Raw genomic sequence first — 18,720 nt, forward strand, 5'->3', positions numbered from 1 at the left:
GGGTCGCTTTCAATGCTGTGTTAGCCTTGATACTCTATGGGATTGTCTTGTTCCCAAACATTGATGACTTCGTGGACATGACTGCTATACGCATTTTCTTGCTCAAGAATCCCATTCCCACCTTGCTTGCAGATGTTTATCACTCCATTCATTGGAGAAATGAGAAGAAGGGGGGGGGGGGATGATCCAGTGTTGCGCTCCTTTACTCTATAAATGGTTCTTATCTCACTTACCAAGCGAATGGCCTTTTGTTCAGAACAAGGATAACCTCAAGTGGTCTCAAAAAATCATGTCTCTCACTGCCAATGACATCACCTGGTACTCTCGTGTTTATGATGATGTGGACATAATCATCAAATGTGGCAACTTCCATAATGTGCCACTCATAGGAACTCGAGGTTGCATCAATTACAATCCTGAGCTTGCTATGCGGCAACTTGGTTTTCCTATGAATGACAAACCAGAAGACAAGTTGTTAGAAGGTTTCTTGCTGGGAGAAGGAGTGAAGGACTTTGATCTGGTGAAGAGGATAGGTCGTGCCTGGACTAAAGTTCGCAGAGAAGGAAAAAGGGAGCGTGGAAAGAAGAATTGTATAGCTAGAGGGCCATATACGAGTTGGGTCCAAGCCAGAGCTTCTCAAGACAAACTACCATACCCTTATGAGCCTCCAATGCATACAAATCTTCCAGAACCTACTCACGTCACTATGGAGGAAGCTAAAGAGCTCAAAGTTGTCATCCAAAGTTTGGAAAAAGAGAATGAGGAGCTACGGTTGAACCTTCTCCGGATTACTGAAGAAAGGGATAATCATAAGTGGGAGCTTGGGCGGAAGAAAACACAACTTCAAGCAAATTTGGAAAGGACTGATAAGGAGGAATATAAGAGAAAAAGAGTCAAACAGGGGTTAGATCAGGCTGAGAGCTGCTTGAATACTGTCAAAAGCCAACTGAAAGAGGCTGAGAGGGATTGTCGTGAGAAAGAGAAATGGTGGAAGCTCGCCACAAAACAAAAGAAGGAGATAAGAGAGACGCTTGAGGCTGAGATAACCAACCTCAGTGTTTCACTCTGTGAATCAAAAGAGCGGGAAGAACGAGAATGCCGCAGTAAAGAGAGTGCTCTGAATGCTACTCAGGTTACACCTGAAATGTGGAAAGGAAAGTGCCAGGAGGCTGAAAATGCTAATGAGTGGGAACGATGCTGGAGAGGCCGACATGACTCTTTGCTACAAGAAGGTGAAGATTGGATGAACGCAAGGGAAAACGTGAATGCTAGTTTGGTAGCCTGCGAGGAAACCATCCAGTTTTTACATGAACAAAGAAATGAGTATCGAGACAAGTTTGCCAGTTTGATAGACTTCTGTAATGGCATGGCTACGAATGTGCCTTTGATGCTAAGATGTGCTTTGGAAGACATAAACAATGACAACATCCCTCATTCAGTGACTGAATTTATTTATCTTTGTGAAGACATGATGAAAAGGTTCAAAGGAGAGTTGGAAGATCTCAACAAATAGAAGCCTGCAGTTTGACCTTTTTTTTATGTTGTACTTTCCTTTATGTTTGAAAGAATATTTTGTACTCAATCCTTGTACTCTATTTGAATTGAATGAAGGATTTTGAGTTTCTTTTGTACAAAAAAGTTTGGTTCCATTCTTGTTTTATTCCCCGTGATCTCTTTGAATGCTTGCTAAGTTACAAGGAATCTAACACGGTTCCCTGAAAATAAAATTGAACATAAGCATAAAAGACATTTTTAAATCCACGTGCATTAACATATGCATCATGCATTTCATTTCTCAAAACAAAAACTCATTCCATTTTTCCTCGTGTCCAGTAGTTCAAGCTGATTCCTCAACGTGCATACGCTACTCGCTCCAACACAAGAAGAATCATGGATGTAGTTACAGAAGAACAAGCTGCATTCAGAGAGGAGATGGACTCTGTCAAAAGCAAGATCGAGCAGATCTTTGAGGCTATACAAGCTCTGGCTAGAAGGGAAGAAGAGGCTCGTGTTGCTGCTGCTGCAAGGAACGATGCTCTAGTTCAAGGGGTTGCTCTTCAGTCAGGACCTTCAGTTCCTATTCCAAATCCCGTTATCTACGGTCTTCCTCCAGGCTTTGTTCCACCGCTTGAAAGAACTCATGTGCCTCCACCTGCGCATACTTCTGGAGTAGTTGATGGAGTCGCTGCGCAAGGACCACTGGTAGTCAATCAAGTGGTCATTCCCCGTACTGATGAGGAGCTCCAAGACGAGTTTGAAATGCAGAATTACAATGGAGCTACTCCAGTGGTCATCCCTACTGCTGCCCAAGATTCCGAGGCTATCTTGATGTGCCGTGCTCTGGCCAAAAAGCTAAGAATCTTGGAAGGACATAACTCAACCCGATTGAGTGCCTTAGAGATGTGTCTGGTCCCAGACGTGGTGATTCCTCCAAAATTCAAAGCGCCGGAATTTGAAAAATACAAAGGCCTCACTTGTCCTAACATACATTTGAAAATGTATTGCAGAAAAATGGCTGCCTATGCCAGAGATGATAAGCTCATGATCCATTGCTTTCAGGACAGTCTAACTGGGGCATCTTTGGACTGGTACATGCAGTTGGAATGTAGCAACATCCACACTTGGGATGAGTTGGCTGAAGCATTCGCAAAGCAATACAAATATAATACTGACATGGCACCAAATCGTACTCAGCTTCAGAGTATGGCCCAGAAAGACAATGAATCTTTTAAAGAATACGCACAACGCTGGAGAGAATTGGCTGCAAGGGTGCACCCTCCATTGGTTGATCGTGAATTGCTTGACATTTTCATGGGAACCTTGCAGGGCCAATATTACGAAAGATTGATCAGTAGTGTGTCCACAGGATTTTCTGACATGGTGATCGTGGGAGAAAGAGTAGAAGAAGGACTGAAAAGTGGTAAAATCCAGGGAGGTTCCAGCAGTCAACCAATCTTGAAGAAGCCTTTCAACGGATTCAAGAGGAAGGAGGGTGAGACTAGTGCCATTTCTTCTCAGAGGAGGGTACCACCCAGGGCTCCTGCTCCTCTGCCTTATTATCAGTACCCTTACGTAGCAGCTGCTCAATATCCAACCATGCCTTATCGTCCAATTGCTCATGTTCCTATTCCAGCTCCGATACCTCACTATCAAGTTCCAGTTCCTCAATATCAAGCTCCACAACCTCAATTCCAGGCTCCTCCACCTCAACATCAACAGAGAAATCAACCACGTCCAGTTCAGCAACAACGACCAAATCAACAGAGGCCATATCAACAGTACAATAATGTTAATACCACTCCTATCCCAATGAGTTACACTCAATTGCTACCGTATCTGATTCAGAATGGGACTGTCGTGCCAAGGGAATTACCTCCAATGCCAAAGCCGCATAAGCCTTGGTATGATGAGAATGCTAGATGTGCCTTTCATGCTAATTCAGAGGGTCATACAACAGAGAATTGCAAGGTGTTCAAGCTTCAGGTCCAAGAGTTGATAGATCAGAAAATTTTGTCTTTTGCTGATGTTCCAAATGTGGGGAACAATCCTTTGCCTAAACATGATAGTTCAAGTGTCAATGCTATAGAAAGTTCAACTGATGATGGATTGATAAAGGATGTGTTCAAGTTGAAGACTCTTTTAACAGTGGTCCATGCTAGATTGATGGAAGCAGAATTGATGAATGGAGTACATGATAGTTGTGTGGTATGTTCGTCCAACCCTGATCAATGTGGTGAATTCAAAAGTTATCTTCAACGTTTGATGGATCAACGGGTTATTCAGTTCACTAGAGAAAAGATTGATGAAGATGTTGCTGTGGTTGTGCCTGTGTTTGATCAAGAGAGGCTTCCCAAGCCTTTTGTGGTCCCTTATCAGAGAAATGTTGACCTAGAGCCAGTGAAGAAGATTGAGCCCATGGTTATCCATGTTCCCGCTCCATTCTCATTTGATAGTACCAAAGCCGTGCCTTGGAACTATGAGCCTGTAGTTTATGTGGGTAACAAACCAGTAATCTTGAAAGAGCCAGATGTGACTAACATCGCTGGAGCTAGTGGTGTGACTCGAAGTGGAAGGGTTTTCGCTCCTGAAGTAATCCCAAACAAAGAAAGTGCACCAACAGTTGAACCAACGAAGGGGAAAGAGGTGAATCCTCCAGAAGCAGGAGAAGGCTCATCTAAGAAAGCAGTGACTGTTGAAGAGGATAGAGAATTCTTAAAGATCATCAAGAAGAGTGATTACAAGGTCGTTGATCAGCTCAACCAAACTCCTTCAAAAATATCCATTCTTTCATTACTTATGAGTTCTGAGGCTCATAGGACTGCTCTATTGACGTTCTTGAATGAAGCTTATGTGGCAGAAGATATCAGTGTTATTCAGTTTGATAATATGGTTGCTAATCTCAATGCTAGTAGTTGTTTGATGTTCACTGATGATGATTTACCCCCTAATGGGCGAGAACATAATATGGCGCTTCATATCTCCATTCAGTGTACAGATGTCACTTTGGCTCGAGTACTGGTAGATACAGGTTCATCCTTGAACGTGTTACCTAAGACTACCCTGGCATAATTGAATATTGAGGGGGTGCAGATGAGACCCAGTGCTTTGATAGTGAAAGCTTTTGATGGGTCTAAGCGAACAGTTATTGGGGAGATTGACCTCCCAATCCTGATTGGCCCTCAAACTTTCCGTATTACCTTTCAGGTAATGGATATTAGGCCTGCCTATAGCTGTCTGTTAGGTAGACCTTGGATCAGTGCTGCTGGAGCTGTCACCTCGACACTTCACCAGAAGCTGAAGTTTGTTACTTCTGGTAAGCTGGTATCAGTATCTGGAGAGGAAGATATTTTCGTCAGCCATTTGACTTCTTTCAGATACATTGAAGTAGGTGAAGACATTGTTGAAACTCCTCTCCAAGCCCTTGAAGTGGTCAATGTGGTCCAGACTAAGCCGAAACTGGTTGAAGCACCCAAGAGGGTCATGTCCTCGTGGAAGAGTGTGAAATCTGCAATTGAAGCTGGTTGCCCTGGAAGTTGGGGCACATTGATTGAATTACCAGAGAAGAAAGACAAGTGTGGATTAGGATATCAGCCGTCTATTGAACTTTTCAAAGATCAGAAGATACATCAGGGGAAGGTTCCTAGCATCCAGGAAATATTCTTCAAAGCTGGTTTCCGAAGTGATGATCAAGTGAATGCTCTTGAAGATGAAGATCCAGATTTGTCCAAGATGGTGTTTCGTGGACCTTCGGATGCTGCTCTCACTAACTGGAAGGCAACAGATGTTCCGGATATAGTTTCTTGTTCAAAGTAATTTACTATTTTCTAAAACATCCAATGTCATGCCCAAGGCATATGGATAGCTTTGTAGGGCCCATTTTGTGTTAATATTTAAGCCTTATCATCAATGCAAAGCACATTTTTTGAGATCCCTGTCTTTCATCTTTTTAATTTATTTATTTTTTTACAAATAAAAAACAAAATTAAAAAATGGCAATTTTTATTTCACATCACTTTCATTTTTCAAAATCTTCCTCTAAAAAGAAAAATCATTTCCATGCAGATCATTAATAACTGGATCCATTGAACACGACAATGCTATAATTCCCTATGACTTCGACCTCCCGATTAACCAAGCTGAAGAGGATGGTAACTACGAACTCCCAGAAGAGTTCACTAGACTTTTGAAACAAGAGGAAAAGATGATTCAGCCTCATCAGGAACCAGTGGATGTGATCAATCTGGGGACTGAGGAGGATAGAAAGGAAGTCAAGGTCGGAACTGCTTTGAAAAAAAATATGAAGGAGGAACTAGTCAAGCTACTACATGAGTATGTGGATGTGTTTGCTTGGTCATATCAGGATATGCCAGGACTCGACACCGACATAGTTGTGCACAAGCTGCCGTTGAAGCCGGAATGCCCGCCCATCAAGCAGAAGTTGAGAAGAACTCGACCAGACATGGCTGTCAAGATCAGAGAAGAGGTGAAGAAGCAGTTTGATGCAGGTTTTCTAGCTGTTGCAACTTACCCACAGTGGATTGCTAATATTGTGCCAGTTCCGAAGAAAGATGGGAAAGTTCGAATGTGTGTAGACTACAGAGACCTCAATAGAGCTAGTCCCAAAGATGATTTTCCTTTACCTCACATTGATGTATTGGTAGACAACACAACTCAGTTCTCTGTATTCTCCTTCATGGACGGATTCTCAGGATATAATCAGATTAAAATGTCTCCCGAAGATATGGAGAAAACAACTTTCATTACACCATGGGGCACTTTCTGTTATAAGGTAATGCCTTTTGGCCTGAAAAATGCTGGGGCAACCTATCAAAGGGCCATGGTGACTCTTTTCCATGATATGATACATAAGGAGATTGAAGTCTATGTGGATGACATGATTGCCAAGTCTCAGACAAAAGAGGAGCATGTTATTCATCTGAAGAAGTTGTTTGTAAGATTGAGGAAATACAGACTGCGCTTAAACCCAGCTAAATACACTTTTGGAGTTAGATCTGGAAAGCTTCTAGGATTCATTGTGAGCCAGAAAGGCATAGAAGTTGATCCTGACAAAGTCGAAGCTATTCAAGAGATGCCAGCACCTCGGACAGAGAAGCAAGTCCGTGGTTTCTTGGGCAGATTGAACTATATTTCCAGATTCATCTCGCATTTGACAGCCACTTGCGAGCCAATATTCAAGTTGTTAAGAAAAGATCAAGTCGTTAGGTGGAACGATGATTGCCAGAGTGCATTTGATAAAATCGAACAGTATCTGCAAGAACCGCCAATCTTAGTGCCACCAGTTCCAGGAAGGCCTCTCATTATGTATTTAACAGTACTCGATGAATCCATGGGATGTGTACTAGGGCAACATGATGAGACGGGTAGAAAAGAGCATGCTATCTACTACCTGAGCAAGAAGTTTACAGAATGTGAAATCAGGTACTCCATGCTAGAAAAGACTTGTTGTGCATTAGCATGGGCTGCTCGACGCCTAAGACAGTACATGATCTGCCATACAACAATGTTAATATCCAAGATGGATCCCATCAAGTACATATTCGAGAAACCTGGATTAACTGGCAGAATCGCTCGCTGGCAAATGTTGTTATCAGAATATGACATTCAGTATGTAACTCAGAAGGCCATTAAGGGTAGTGTATTATCAGAGTACCTTGCGCACCAGCCAGTGGAGGACTATCAATCGATGAGACTCGACTTCCCAGATGAAGATGTCATGTACATAAGAGACTATGAGATTCCAAGCCCGGAAGAAGGACCCGAACCAGGATCGCGGTGGACGCTCGTGTTCGATGGTGCCTCAAATGCATTGGGTAACGGAATTGGGGTTGTTATAACTTCTCCAACGGACTTTCATCTTCCCTTCACAGCAAGGTTATGTTTCAAATGCACCAATAACATGGCGGAGTATGAAGCATGTATCTTGGGAATCGAAGCAGCTATTGACCTAAGAGTCAAGATTCTTGAGGTGTATGGAGACTCAGCACTTGTCATCTATCAAATAAAAGGAGATTGGGAGACCCGCCATCCCAATTTGATCCCATACCGGGAGCATGTCATGAAGCTAATCCCCTACTTTGATGAGATTAATTTCCATCATATTCCTAGGGAGGAGAATCAGCTAGCCGATGCCTTGGCTACTCTGTCATCTATGTTCAAGGTCAAGTGGGCTAACGAATCACCTGCTATTACAATTCAACGTCTAGATGAGCCAGCACATTGCTTAGCAGTCGAAGCAGAAATAGATGGAAAGCCTTAGTTTTATGACATCAAGCGATATCTTGAGAAGCATGAGTATCCAAATGATGTATCCATCACAGACAAAAAGACCTTAAGAAAGTTATCATCCAATTTCTTCCTAAGTGGTGGTGTTCTATACAAAAGAAACTTTGATTTAGTTCTGCTCAGATGCGTGGATAGACACGAAGCCGACCTACTCATCAAAGAAATACACGAAGGTTCTTTTGGCATTCATGCAAACGGACATGCAATGGCGAAGAAAATCCTTAGAGCTGGTTACTATTGGTTGACAATGGAAACAAATTGTTACCACTATGCCAGGAAATGCCACAAGTGCCAAATTTACGCTGACAAGGTGCACGTGCCACCTACTCCTCTGAATGTTTTATCAGCTCCATGGCCATTCTCAATGTGGGGCATAAACATGATTGGTATGATTGAGCCTAAAGCTGCAAATGGACATCGGTTCATTCTGGTTGCCATTGACTACTTCACTAAGTGGGTAGAAGCAGCTTCTTATGCCAATGTGACAAAGCAAGTCGTCACTCGGTTTATCAAGAAAGAGATAATTTGTTGCTACGGAACTCCTAGCAAGATTATCACTGATAATGGATCAAATCTGAATAATAAGATGATGAAGGAGTTGTGCGAGAATTTCAAGATTGAACATCATAACTCATCACCTTATAGGCCAAAGATGAACGGAGCTGTAGAGGCAGCTAACAAGAATATCAAGAAGATCATTCAGAAGATGGTGAAAACTTATAAAGATTGGCACGAGATGCTACCCTTTGCTTTGCACGGATATCGAACAACTGTTCGCACTTCAACAGGGGCAACCCCTTTCTCACTAGTCTATGGCATGGAGGCTGTGCTACCGATAGAAGTTGAGATCCCCTCATTGAGAGTCTTGATGGAGACAGAATTAGAAGAAGCAGAATGGATTCAAACCAGATTTGACCAGCTCAATCTAATCGAAGAAAAGAGGATGACAGCGTTGTGTCATGGTCAGTTATATCAGAGGAGACTCAAGCGGGCGTTTGACAAGAAGGCCCGACCTCGAGAGTTTAATGTAGGTGAACTAGTTTTGAAAAAGATAATCTCCCTCCAGAAGGATTCACGTGGCAAGTGGATTCCAAACTATGAAGGGCCATTTGTGGTGAAGAAAGCTTTCTCTGGTGGAGCTTTAGTTCTCACGAACATGGACGGAGAAGAGTTGACACACCCCGTCAATTCTGATGCAGTCAGAAAGTATTATGCCTAAGAAAAAGATATGGATAACAAAAGCTCGCTAAGTTGAAAACCCGAAAGGGCGACTTAGGCAAAAAAATGAGCATCCCGGTGAGTTGAAAACCCGAAAGGGCGGCTCAGGCAAAAATTAGGGATAAACAAAAAATTAAGCCCGGTAAGTCGAAAACCCGAAAGGGCGGCTTAAGCAAAAAAGGGTAAAATCTCCCGGTGAACTGAAACTCTTAAGGAGCAGTTCACGCAAAAGTTAGGGAATATCCAAAAGCATAATACTGCAACAGCACAAGTCAACACTGCAACAAAGCTCAGATGGAAGAAAACAACCCAATTACCATCTCCAGAAGCAAAGTAATGAAGACTAGAGGACATAGGGGAAAGTAGTAAAGTTGTATTTCGTTGGAAAATCAGTTAAACTTTTGTTGCCATTTAATTGCTTTCTTTCTCTGTAATCTCCTCTTAGAGGGGTTTACATCTTCATGAATACCATGTATGAGTTATTCTTCTCATCAAATAAAATTGTTCAGTTGAACATTGCTTTACCAATTATTTCTATTTTTCTGCTTAATGTCGCTTTTTATTTTTGATAAGATAAAAACATTAAAATAGTGGAAACGACAAAGCTTTTGAAAACTTTAATTTGTTTTGATTTTGAAAGTATAAAAGGAACGTTTGTTGGTTTACAACAATGCATCTGGTTCACAAGACGTGGGACATTTCCTAGATCATTGTAATCTAAAGCAAGTTTGAAGTGGATTTTCTTCCGGAAGCAAGAAGTCCTCATTGAAGCCGCTTGGCGGAAAAGCAGAAATCAGAATTTTTTTTTGCAACAAAAAAATCATCTTCATGGTGACAAAACTATCCAAGACAAGGCGTTGGGGAATCCGAGCTTGATACCCACAAAATGCATAAACTAATATATTCATGCATTCACATTCATTTTGCATATCATGTACAAAAACAGATCATGCATAAACCTCAGCCGAGTTCAGCAACCTCTCAAGAAAGTTCAGTGTAATCCTCAGAAGAATGAAGATTCAAGGGGTGTTCTCAAGAGTAGAACATTCATTTTCTTCAGTAAGTACTTTCAGAATTTGATCATTGTTAGTGTTGATTCTCAATGCAATTTTCTTCCCCAGCAAGGCGATTGATGTTCTCCCATTGGAACTCTGGTGTCAACGAAATTTCTGCTTGGTTTCCCCAGTAGATAACTCCACACAGAGTTTCTCCAACATTGTATTTTCTCCAGCAAAATTTCATGAACTCCCCAGCAAGTCTCTGGGATCTTCTCATTCCCCAAAAGAGTCTTCTGTCAGCCAAGAGCAGCTGAACATGCGGTTATTCCCCAAAGGAAGCATTTTGTTTATTTCCCAGCAATTTGCATCAATCAAGAGCAGTTGAATGCATTAGTTTCAGCCAAGAGCAGCTGAATACTATTTTATTTTCCAGCAGTTTACTTCAACCAAGGGCAGTTAAATGCATTAGTTTCAGCCAAGAGCAGTTGGACACCATTTTATTTTATGCAGTAGTTTCCGCCAAGAGCAGCTGAACACTATTTTATTTTACAGTTTTTCCTTCAACCAAGAGTCGTTGAATGCATTAGTTTCAGCCAAGAGTTGTTGAATATGACATCTTTAGCCAAAAGCAGCTGAATATGATCATTTATTCCCCCAGGAGTGTCTGCCTTCAACGAAGAACGTCTGAAGACCAGTCGAGCATGTTACCTTATAACAGATCCATCCCAGAGACCTAATGTCAGTCAAGAGCAACTGAACATGATTCTCTCATCCCCGGTCATTTGCATGTCATCTAAGAAATCAAGAGCATTTCTCATTTACATTCATGATTAAGGAATCAAGAGTATTTCTTAATTCATCTGCATTCTCATGATTAAGAAATCAAGGGTATTTCTTAAGTCATACATATTTCATTTACATTCATGATTAAGAAATCAAGAGTATTTCTTAACTTATCTGCATGTCATCTGAGAAATCAAGAGCATTTCTCAATTCATTTACATTCATGATTAAGGAATCAAGAGTATTTCTTAATTTACTTGCATATCTTCTGAGAAATCAAGGACATTTCTCAATTCATTTACATTCATGATTAAGAAATCAAGAGTATTTCTTAACTCATACCATTTCATATTTAAGAAGTCAAGAGTACTTCTTAACCTGTATGGCATCTGAGAAATCAAGAGCATTTCTCATATCATTTATCATCTAATGATTAAGAAATCAATAGTATTTCTCAATTCATCTGCATTTTTATTCAGCCATATGATTAAGAGATCAAGAGTATTTCTTAATTCATTCATCTGTAAGGAGTCAAGAGTACTTCTTAACATCCATATCATTTTTCATTCATATAATTGAGAAATAAAGAGTATTTCTTAATTCATTTGCATTCATTTTTTTAAGGAGTCAAGAGTACTTTTTAACCTTTTGCATCCCTCTCGGTCGACGATTAGGAAGTCAAGAGTATTTCCTAAATATCGTTACATTCATTTGTATTATCATCTGTTGATTAAGAAAATGAGATTATTTCTTAACCTGTGTGCATTCATTCGTAATTACAACATATCATTCTTCTGCATAGAATGGCAAAATTTGGGTCTATTTGGTATTTAAACTATCTTTCACCATGACAATTTGAAGACAAGAGTTCTTCATATCCTCAAGTTAAAGAAGTTTAAATAGGGGCAGCTGTCATACCCTAAATTTTACCTTGAGTTTTTGCTTGCATCGGTATAGCGTAATCAATCCATTTTGTCGTGCATTTCATCAGTTAAAAACATTTATCAGGGTTTAGATAAAAAGCCAGGAGTTATGGCATTTTATTTGATCTTGATAACATCCATGCAGCCATCTGTTGATTAATAAGTTGAAAGATTTGATTTCTTGAATCTCAGTGTGTCATTCGCTCAGTTGCATTTTGTTTTAGAGGGCCGGAGGGTGGCAGTCAAGAGTATTGGCGTCAGCTGAATCCTTGTAGGGTTTTAATTGTGTTTGAGAATCAATAGTAAATGGTCCAAGAGCGACTCATTTGCATCTGATTGTCTGTTCACGGTTACTTAGTCAGCAATTAAGTTAATTTACAAGATGTTTGCATTTGTTACTCGTCACAACATGCATTTTGTTTCACATAACACTTAAAATATTGCTCGAAATAATTTTTTCGGATCTACAGGCAGACCAGTCGAACCATTTCTCAACTGTTTGTCGGATTAGCGGGCGAAAATTTTCAAAATTAAGCTTGTAGACGCCAGTTATCTTAATCTATGGTTCGGGTAGCTTAATCCGGTGTGCTCATTTTATTTTTTTCGACTACTTTTTCATTCACATTTTTATCCGCCTGAGCCTTTTAACCGGTCGATTTTTATTTTAAAATTTGATCAAAAATTGTATGTTTCCGAGAAGTTTATTTCACGCTGATCATTTTGGTACATTCAGTTTAACTTTTCAGACATTTTTACACCCGATTTATTTTATTTTATTTTAAATTTTTTATTATTGTTTTTTTATCATTAAAATGTTTAGAAAAGATACTTAGAATTAGTTATATTTTCATTTTACTTTTATTTTCTTTTATTTTATCTTAAAATATTTAAATATTATTTACTGTAATTTGTTTAATTCATTTTGGTCTTTTAAAATATCCAAGGGTATTTTGGGTTTTAAATAAATTGTTAACCCTAAAACACAGTATATATATGTTAACTTATGAATGAAATATAAAAAACAACGGTGGCTGCTCAGAGGACCTCGCTTTCCATTTTCGAATTGAATCCGTGAACATATAACAAAGAGACAAAGAGTTGTTTTGCTTCAAATAGAAAAAGAAGATCGTTACTCTCTTCTTTCGGTGAGTTTTCTTTCTAAATTTATTCACTCTCTTACTGTATCATAAGATCCACTCTTTTATTGTATCATAAAACCTCAACCTCACATAAATTCCTTAGATTCAAAAATAAAAGAAAACAATAGAAAAAAAAAGAGAAAATAAAAAAGGAGTAGCATAAACATTGTTCCTCTTCATCTACCGTTTAAATTATATATATATATATATATATATATATATATATATATATATATATATATATATATATATATATATATATATATATATATATATATATATATATATATTTTTTTTTTTCTTTTGATATATACACTTTATTTATTTTCAGTTATATATATACTTCTGTGTTCTGTTAGTTTCATATACTATATAATATATATCATATATAATATATACTTTAGTTTTATAATATATGATTTCTGTTTTAGTGATACCAGTACACTTTCATTTTGGGATATACGTATATAATATAGTGGTTTAAGTTTTTTTTATAAAAATATATATCTTTTAAATTTTTAAATTATATATATTATCTTCTGTTTAAAGTTTTATATGCATATATCTTTTTGTTTATTAAATTTTATATTAATATATATTTGTGGGTTTATATTGAGTTTTATGCATACATATATATATATATATATATATATATATATATATATATATATATATATACGGTGTCTTAATACGTTTTTAAAATAAAAATTTATTTTTAGTTCTATTTCGATTATGTAGCAATGCAAATTCACTGTGGATAACATATGTGTGTTTTGTGTTAGCTTTCTTGTTTTCCTATTACTTTGAGTTGATGTAAATTTTTTTTTTGCAATGTTGCTATAATAATAACAATATGCTAGTTTGTTGTTTGGTTTATTATTGCGTAATGATTTTGGAACTTAAATCCAATTTAGCTTCTGAAAATTGCTTGGACGCATAGAGTTTATTGACCAACTTCAGAAAGGGTGATTCCTATATAAATCGCCTTATAGTTTCTTAACACAACGCTAAATTATTTTTTTTAGTTTGACTTCCAATTTTACTTCGAGTCCCTTGGCTTTCTCTTGGGCCTTCTTACAACGAGATTCTTTTATTTATTTTTTTTATTTTTTTTTTAACTGTCTTTTAAAACTTATATCATTTAATTATTATATTGTATCCCCATTCGACAAACTGTACCCCCATTCCTAAACATGTGTAATAAATTTACCGTTTTCATTTACTTTACTGTACTATGTGATTGTTAACAGAAGATTAAAATCAACCCTTTTAGAAAAGAACAAAAGCAAACACTCGATCCAACGTCGAGTCTTTTTTTTCCAAATCAAAAATCCAAATTGATTGTAAAGTCGAGCGCACCCCCGCCACATTCAAATTATTTTTCATAAGTCAACTTCAGACGCTTGATCCACTGTCAGGTCGTCCCCTTATTTTCAAAAGCTTTTCACAATAAAAATGGAAGAAACTGATTTAGTTTAGACTTTCTCTGTTTCGGATGTGAGGATACTGCTGTAGAGCTCAATGTCCAAACATTCGTCTTCCATATTAACATACAGTAATTACCAAAATTAAGTCATTTCTCTTATAGAAGAAAAAGATTGATTGGGTATCGACCTTCTCTTTCCCGATTATTTGGACACTGCTGTAGAGCTCCCTGTCTGACTAACCGTCTTCCGTTAATGAACTTTGACCTAATTTGCCACACATTTTTATAATAAACTTTTGGATGAAAAGAGAGTGATTGGGCTTAGGCCTCTTCCTTTTCGAGCATCTGAGTACTGCAGTAGAGCTCTCTGCTTGGATGCTTGTCTCCGCTTAAAATCAACTCAAACTTATCAAACTTGTCTTCCGCCCTTGTGCGACTCCAAAAATGTTTTCAGAAAAGAGTATGCAATATCCATTTTGATGCGAAACAAACAAAGACTTCAGCCTCCAAGAGTGAGCAGCAAGTAAAGGTTTAATCACTCAAATGTGATCCAAGCATCACTCTCTTTAAAAGCAATCCATCCGAGTAGTTCTCTTTGGGTAGAACTACGTATGCCTTGAGTTCTTCATAGCACCTGGAGATACGTAGGAGCAGGATTGCGAAATCTTGTCAGGCACATAAATATTAAAACACCCCTAAGTCTTTCCTTTCGTTATTTCTATTTCCTCACCCGATAAGTAGAAGATCACAAACGATATCACGCTAACACTCCAACACGAAACTAACTAAATGGGTCCCATCGAGTACGATGGATGTGAGGGGTGCTAATACCTTCCCCTTGCATAACCGACTCCCGAACCCGATTTGGTTGTGATGACCATTTCTTTTTTTATTTTTGTGGGTTTTATCGATATTTCCCCTTTCCCTCTTTGGAAATAAATAAAGTTCGGTGGCGACTCTGTTTTGTTTATATTTCGAGGGTTCCTTACGCTCGGGTATTTTTCGCGCCGCGACAAGAGGTTGTCTATATTTGTTTGTCTTGTAGGTGCTTTCCATAACTAACACAATAGGAAAAATATTCATCAATTTAACTGAATCTGGATGAGTCCAAAATTTCTCTCTCGCAACTTCCGTGTCATCTATTTTTCTACTTCAATAAACATAGTCTGCGTCATCAATATGCTTAAACAAATGTTGTATATCGCTTCTAAGACCTCTTATCTCGTTTTCTATCATACCTTTATGCTTGTATATTTGCGTGATCCAAGTGACATTCTCTAGATCTCGGTCTTGCAAGGAAAACAATTTGTGTCTAGGTTGAACATGTCTTTTTATCAAATCAACAACATGATGTTTCTCATCTCTGGTCAACCTACCAACAAAAGAATGACCTTCTAATCTATCAGGTAAATCATGGTTATGAACTCCACATTTTACATCAACCTTCCAACCAGACCCATCTTTCGCCGGTGTCGACCTGATTTTAAATGGACATCCACATTTTTTGGCCGCACTTTGGATTCCACTATCAGTATCCTTGTATTTCTCATCTTTATCACAACTAAATATTAGTTTGTTACTTCTTTCTCTCTTGCCTGTTTCAGTATTTGAACGAGTGATAATATCAATTACTTTATTTCAGATTCTAACCTCTTTAATCCACCTTATCATCTCCTCTCGTGTACCAAATATTTGAGTAGTTGAAAAAACATCAGAAGTATCTACACATATTTGAGAAAGAATTTTCATACCTACATCAATAAAAAAATTATCAAAAAAAAAAATTAACAACACATACCGAAAGTCTTCATAAAAGAGTTTCGATACACAAAGTTAACAAACCAAAATTCTTTATGAAAGAGTTCCGGTACATATAGTGTGTTAACCGGAATATATTTATTCAGTGTTCCGGTACGATATATTTTTTACACAAAATAAAACTCTTCTTATAGACGATGTTCTGAAACACGTTTTATAATAAATCAGATGTCTTTAACAAAGTATTCCGGTAAAGAAAATAAACATATCAGAAGTTTTTTTTAAAATGTTCCGGTGCGAGTCTGAAGGAGTGCAATTTTCGGAAGTCTCAAATGAATAATAAAAAATAAAATAAAAAATTGATTAAAAACAAATAAGGATAAAATTGATATTTTAAACAAAATGTATGAGTATGAGATAAAATTTTCTAATAATAAACATGGTTAGGATTAGATGGTCTAATCGATAGTAGAGTGACATAAAAGATTGCATTTTATTATTATTATTCATGTGTCTTTGATATATGATTACAACTTTTTTTACAAGTTTCAAATATTATATTTTGAAATTATAAAAAATACAAAGAAAAATAGTTACGTACATACATTAAAGAAAGAAAAAGTATTAAAAAATTTAAATTGTACTCAATCTATATTTTTTGATACGCGGTTGATGTTAAAGTTTATGTCAAACAATTATTTTTTTATTAAGTTTACCCGTCTACAAGTTTAAGTAGTTATTCACTTCATTGTTTTTAAAACTTCTATGTTATATCATTGATTCCAATTGAATATAAAATTAACGATTTTGTATGGTTCGTATGAAAAGTTTTCAGACATTACCTATAGCCAATTTTAACAATCCCACATTCAAATATAATTTTCTTTTCTTAGTCTTTGAGTCTAAACATCATTTTTACATCGAAATTTAATGTTCAATTTACTTTAACAAGAATTTATCCAAACACAAATCACTTTACTTTCAATTCATTTTTAGTCAAAATCAATTTTACAAAAACAATTCATTAAAAATCATTGCGCAAATCTTTATAGTGTTTTTTTCCACCTTTACACATCCACTCTCAATTAAACTTGATAATAAGAGCTTCCAATTAAAACAATTAATCAAAGATTTTATTTACGTCCACAAGCTTCATGCCTTCAACCGTTTGTTGCTTAATATTCCACAAAATATCTATGAGAGGCTGATTGTTGCATTGTCAACAAAGTAAATCCAACTTCGAAACAATTTAAGCAACTTTTAGAGGAAGTGCATAATTACCTCTAAGGTTTGATGTTTATAAAAGTAGTTGTCTATCACCATCCATGGCAAATTTTAGAGGAAGTGCATAATTACCTTTATAATTTTACCAAAACAAGTATCACAACACTTACAATCAATCATTAAACACAACTGAAATATATTTAAATTTAAATCATTTTCAATATTGTAGACTATCTATTGTCCATTGGAGATTTAATGTTACATCTTGATTAATTTGGGATCCTTTTTGGACTATTCAAGAAGATTATGACTATTTGCAATATCAATACCTAAATCAAAGATCATGCGGTTTTATTATTATAGTCACATCTTCTTATCTATCGTGCACACTAAATTTGCTAGGAAGCGAGAAGACCATGCCAACAATAACTTAAATTATGAAATTGTGTCTCTTATGTTTTTATAAGAAACCCGATTTAATTGGGTATTCAAATTGGTTTTTATGGTCATATTGGTTTAAAACACTTTCTTACACTTAAAACCCTTAAAATCCAATTTCTCCCCTTAAAATTCCAAGTCTTTCTCTATTGTGTGATTCACGACACACATATCGTTCCCGTATCTCATTTCTACTTCTCCTTCATTCAAGTGATGAGGTGCTTATATTTATTATATCAAGTGTAAATATCGTGAAAACGTTTGTAGAAAAGGTGTTTATTGATTCAAGTAATATTTTGCAAGTATCAAAAGATGTTGAAGATTGTTAAACTTACCCTCATGAAGTTAGGAAGCAAATGTGAGACATTGTCAAAGGGATTCAAGATAAACAAACTAATGAAAAAATATTTTTAAAAGACGAGGAAGACAATCCTGATTCTGTTGACGAGGATCATAAAAGTCTAGAAGTTAAAATTGCTTCAAATGTTTTCAAAAATAGAGTAGTCTCTTAGACAAATCGAAATAACATTTTCAAGAAGAGTATTAAAGAGGATGCTTACCTACATGTTGCCACATATTCTTTTACAACGATGCTATTTCCTTTTTACACGTGAAAGTATTTATCTCTCAAAAGATATATGAATTTATTGAGACTTGTGGCATGAAATACAAGTAAATATGTTATCATTATATTATAGTTAAGTATTTGAATAAAAAAGTTAAACTATCATAAAATTTTGGAGGAGCATACAATTTTGTTTGGAAGAAGACCATCTTCATGCTTATGACAAATGAGAAAAACCAATTAAGGGATTTTAGATAAACAGACTAATGAAGAAAACAACAGTAGAAGGTGATGAAGACAATGCTGATTTTGTTTACGAGGAGGAGAAAAGTCTAAAAGTTGAAATTGCTTTAAATTTTTTCAAAAATAGATAGTCTCTTAGACAACTCTAATTAAAATTTTCAAAAAGAGTATTAAGGAGTATGCATACCTATACTTTACCACA

At 36.8% G+C, this 18,720-nt stretch overlaps 2 protein-coding genes across 2 annotated transcripts; one reads left to right on the plus strand and one right to left on the minus strand.

The window, feature by feature from the left end:
• Nucleotides 1–1,890: 1,890 nt before the first annotated feature.
• On the plus strand, nucleotides 1,891–5,313 carry LOC127096459 (uncharacterized). Its single transcript, XM_051035024.1, has 4 exons — nucleotides 1,891–2,421; nucleotides 2,827–4,231; nucleotides 4,346–4,528; nucleotides 4,742–5,313. The coding sequence occupies exons 1-4, from the start codon at nucleotides 1,891–1,893 to the stop codon at nucleotides 5,311–5,313; spliced, it is 2,691 nt and encodes an 896-aa protein (XP_050890981.1).
• A 10,129-nt stretch (nucleotides 5,314–15,442) lies between these two features.
• On the minus strand, nucleotides 15,443–16,163 carry LOC127096460 (uncharacterized). The gene is made up of 3 exons (XM_051035025.1): nucleotides 16,133–16,163; nucleotides 15,976–16,041; nucleotides 15,443–15,885 (listed from the first exon to the last, which is right to left on the minus strand). Exons 1-3 carry the CDS (start codon nucleotides 16,161–16,163, stop codon nucleotides 15,443–15,445), a joined length of 540 nt encoding a protein of 179 aa, XP_050890982.1.
• Nucleotides 16,164–18,720: the final 2,557 nt, after the last annotated feature.

The sequence above is a fragment of the Lathyrus oleraceus genome, chromosome 6 (genome assembly GCF_024323335.1).
Source record: "Lathyrus oleraceus cultivar Zhongwan6 chromosome 6, CAAS_Psat_ZW6_1.0, whole genome shotgun sequence".
Taxonomy (NCBI): domain Eukaryota; kingdom Viridiplantae; phylum Streptophyta; class Magnoliopsida; order Fabales; family Fabaceae; genus Lathyrus; species Lathyrus oleraceus.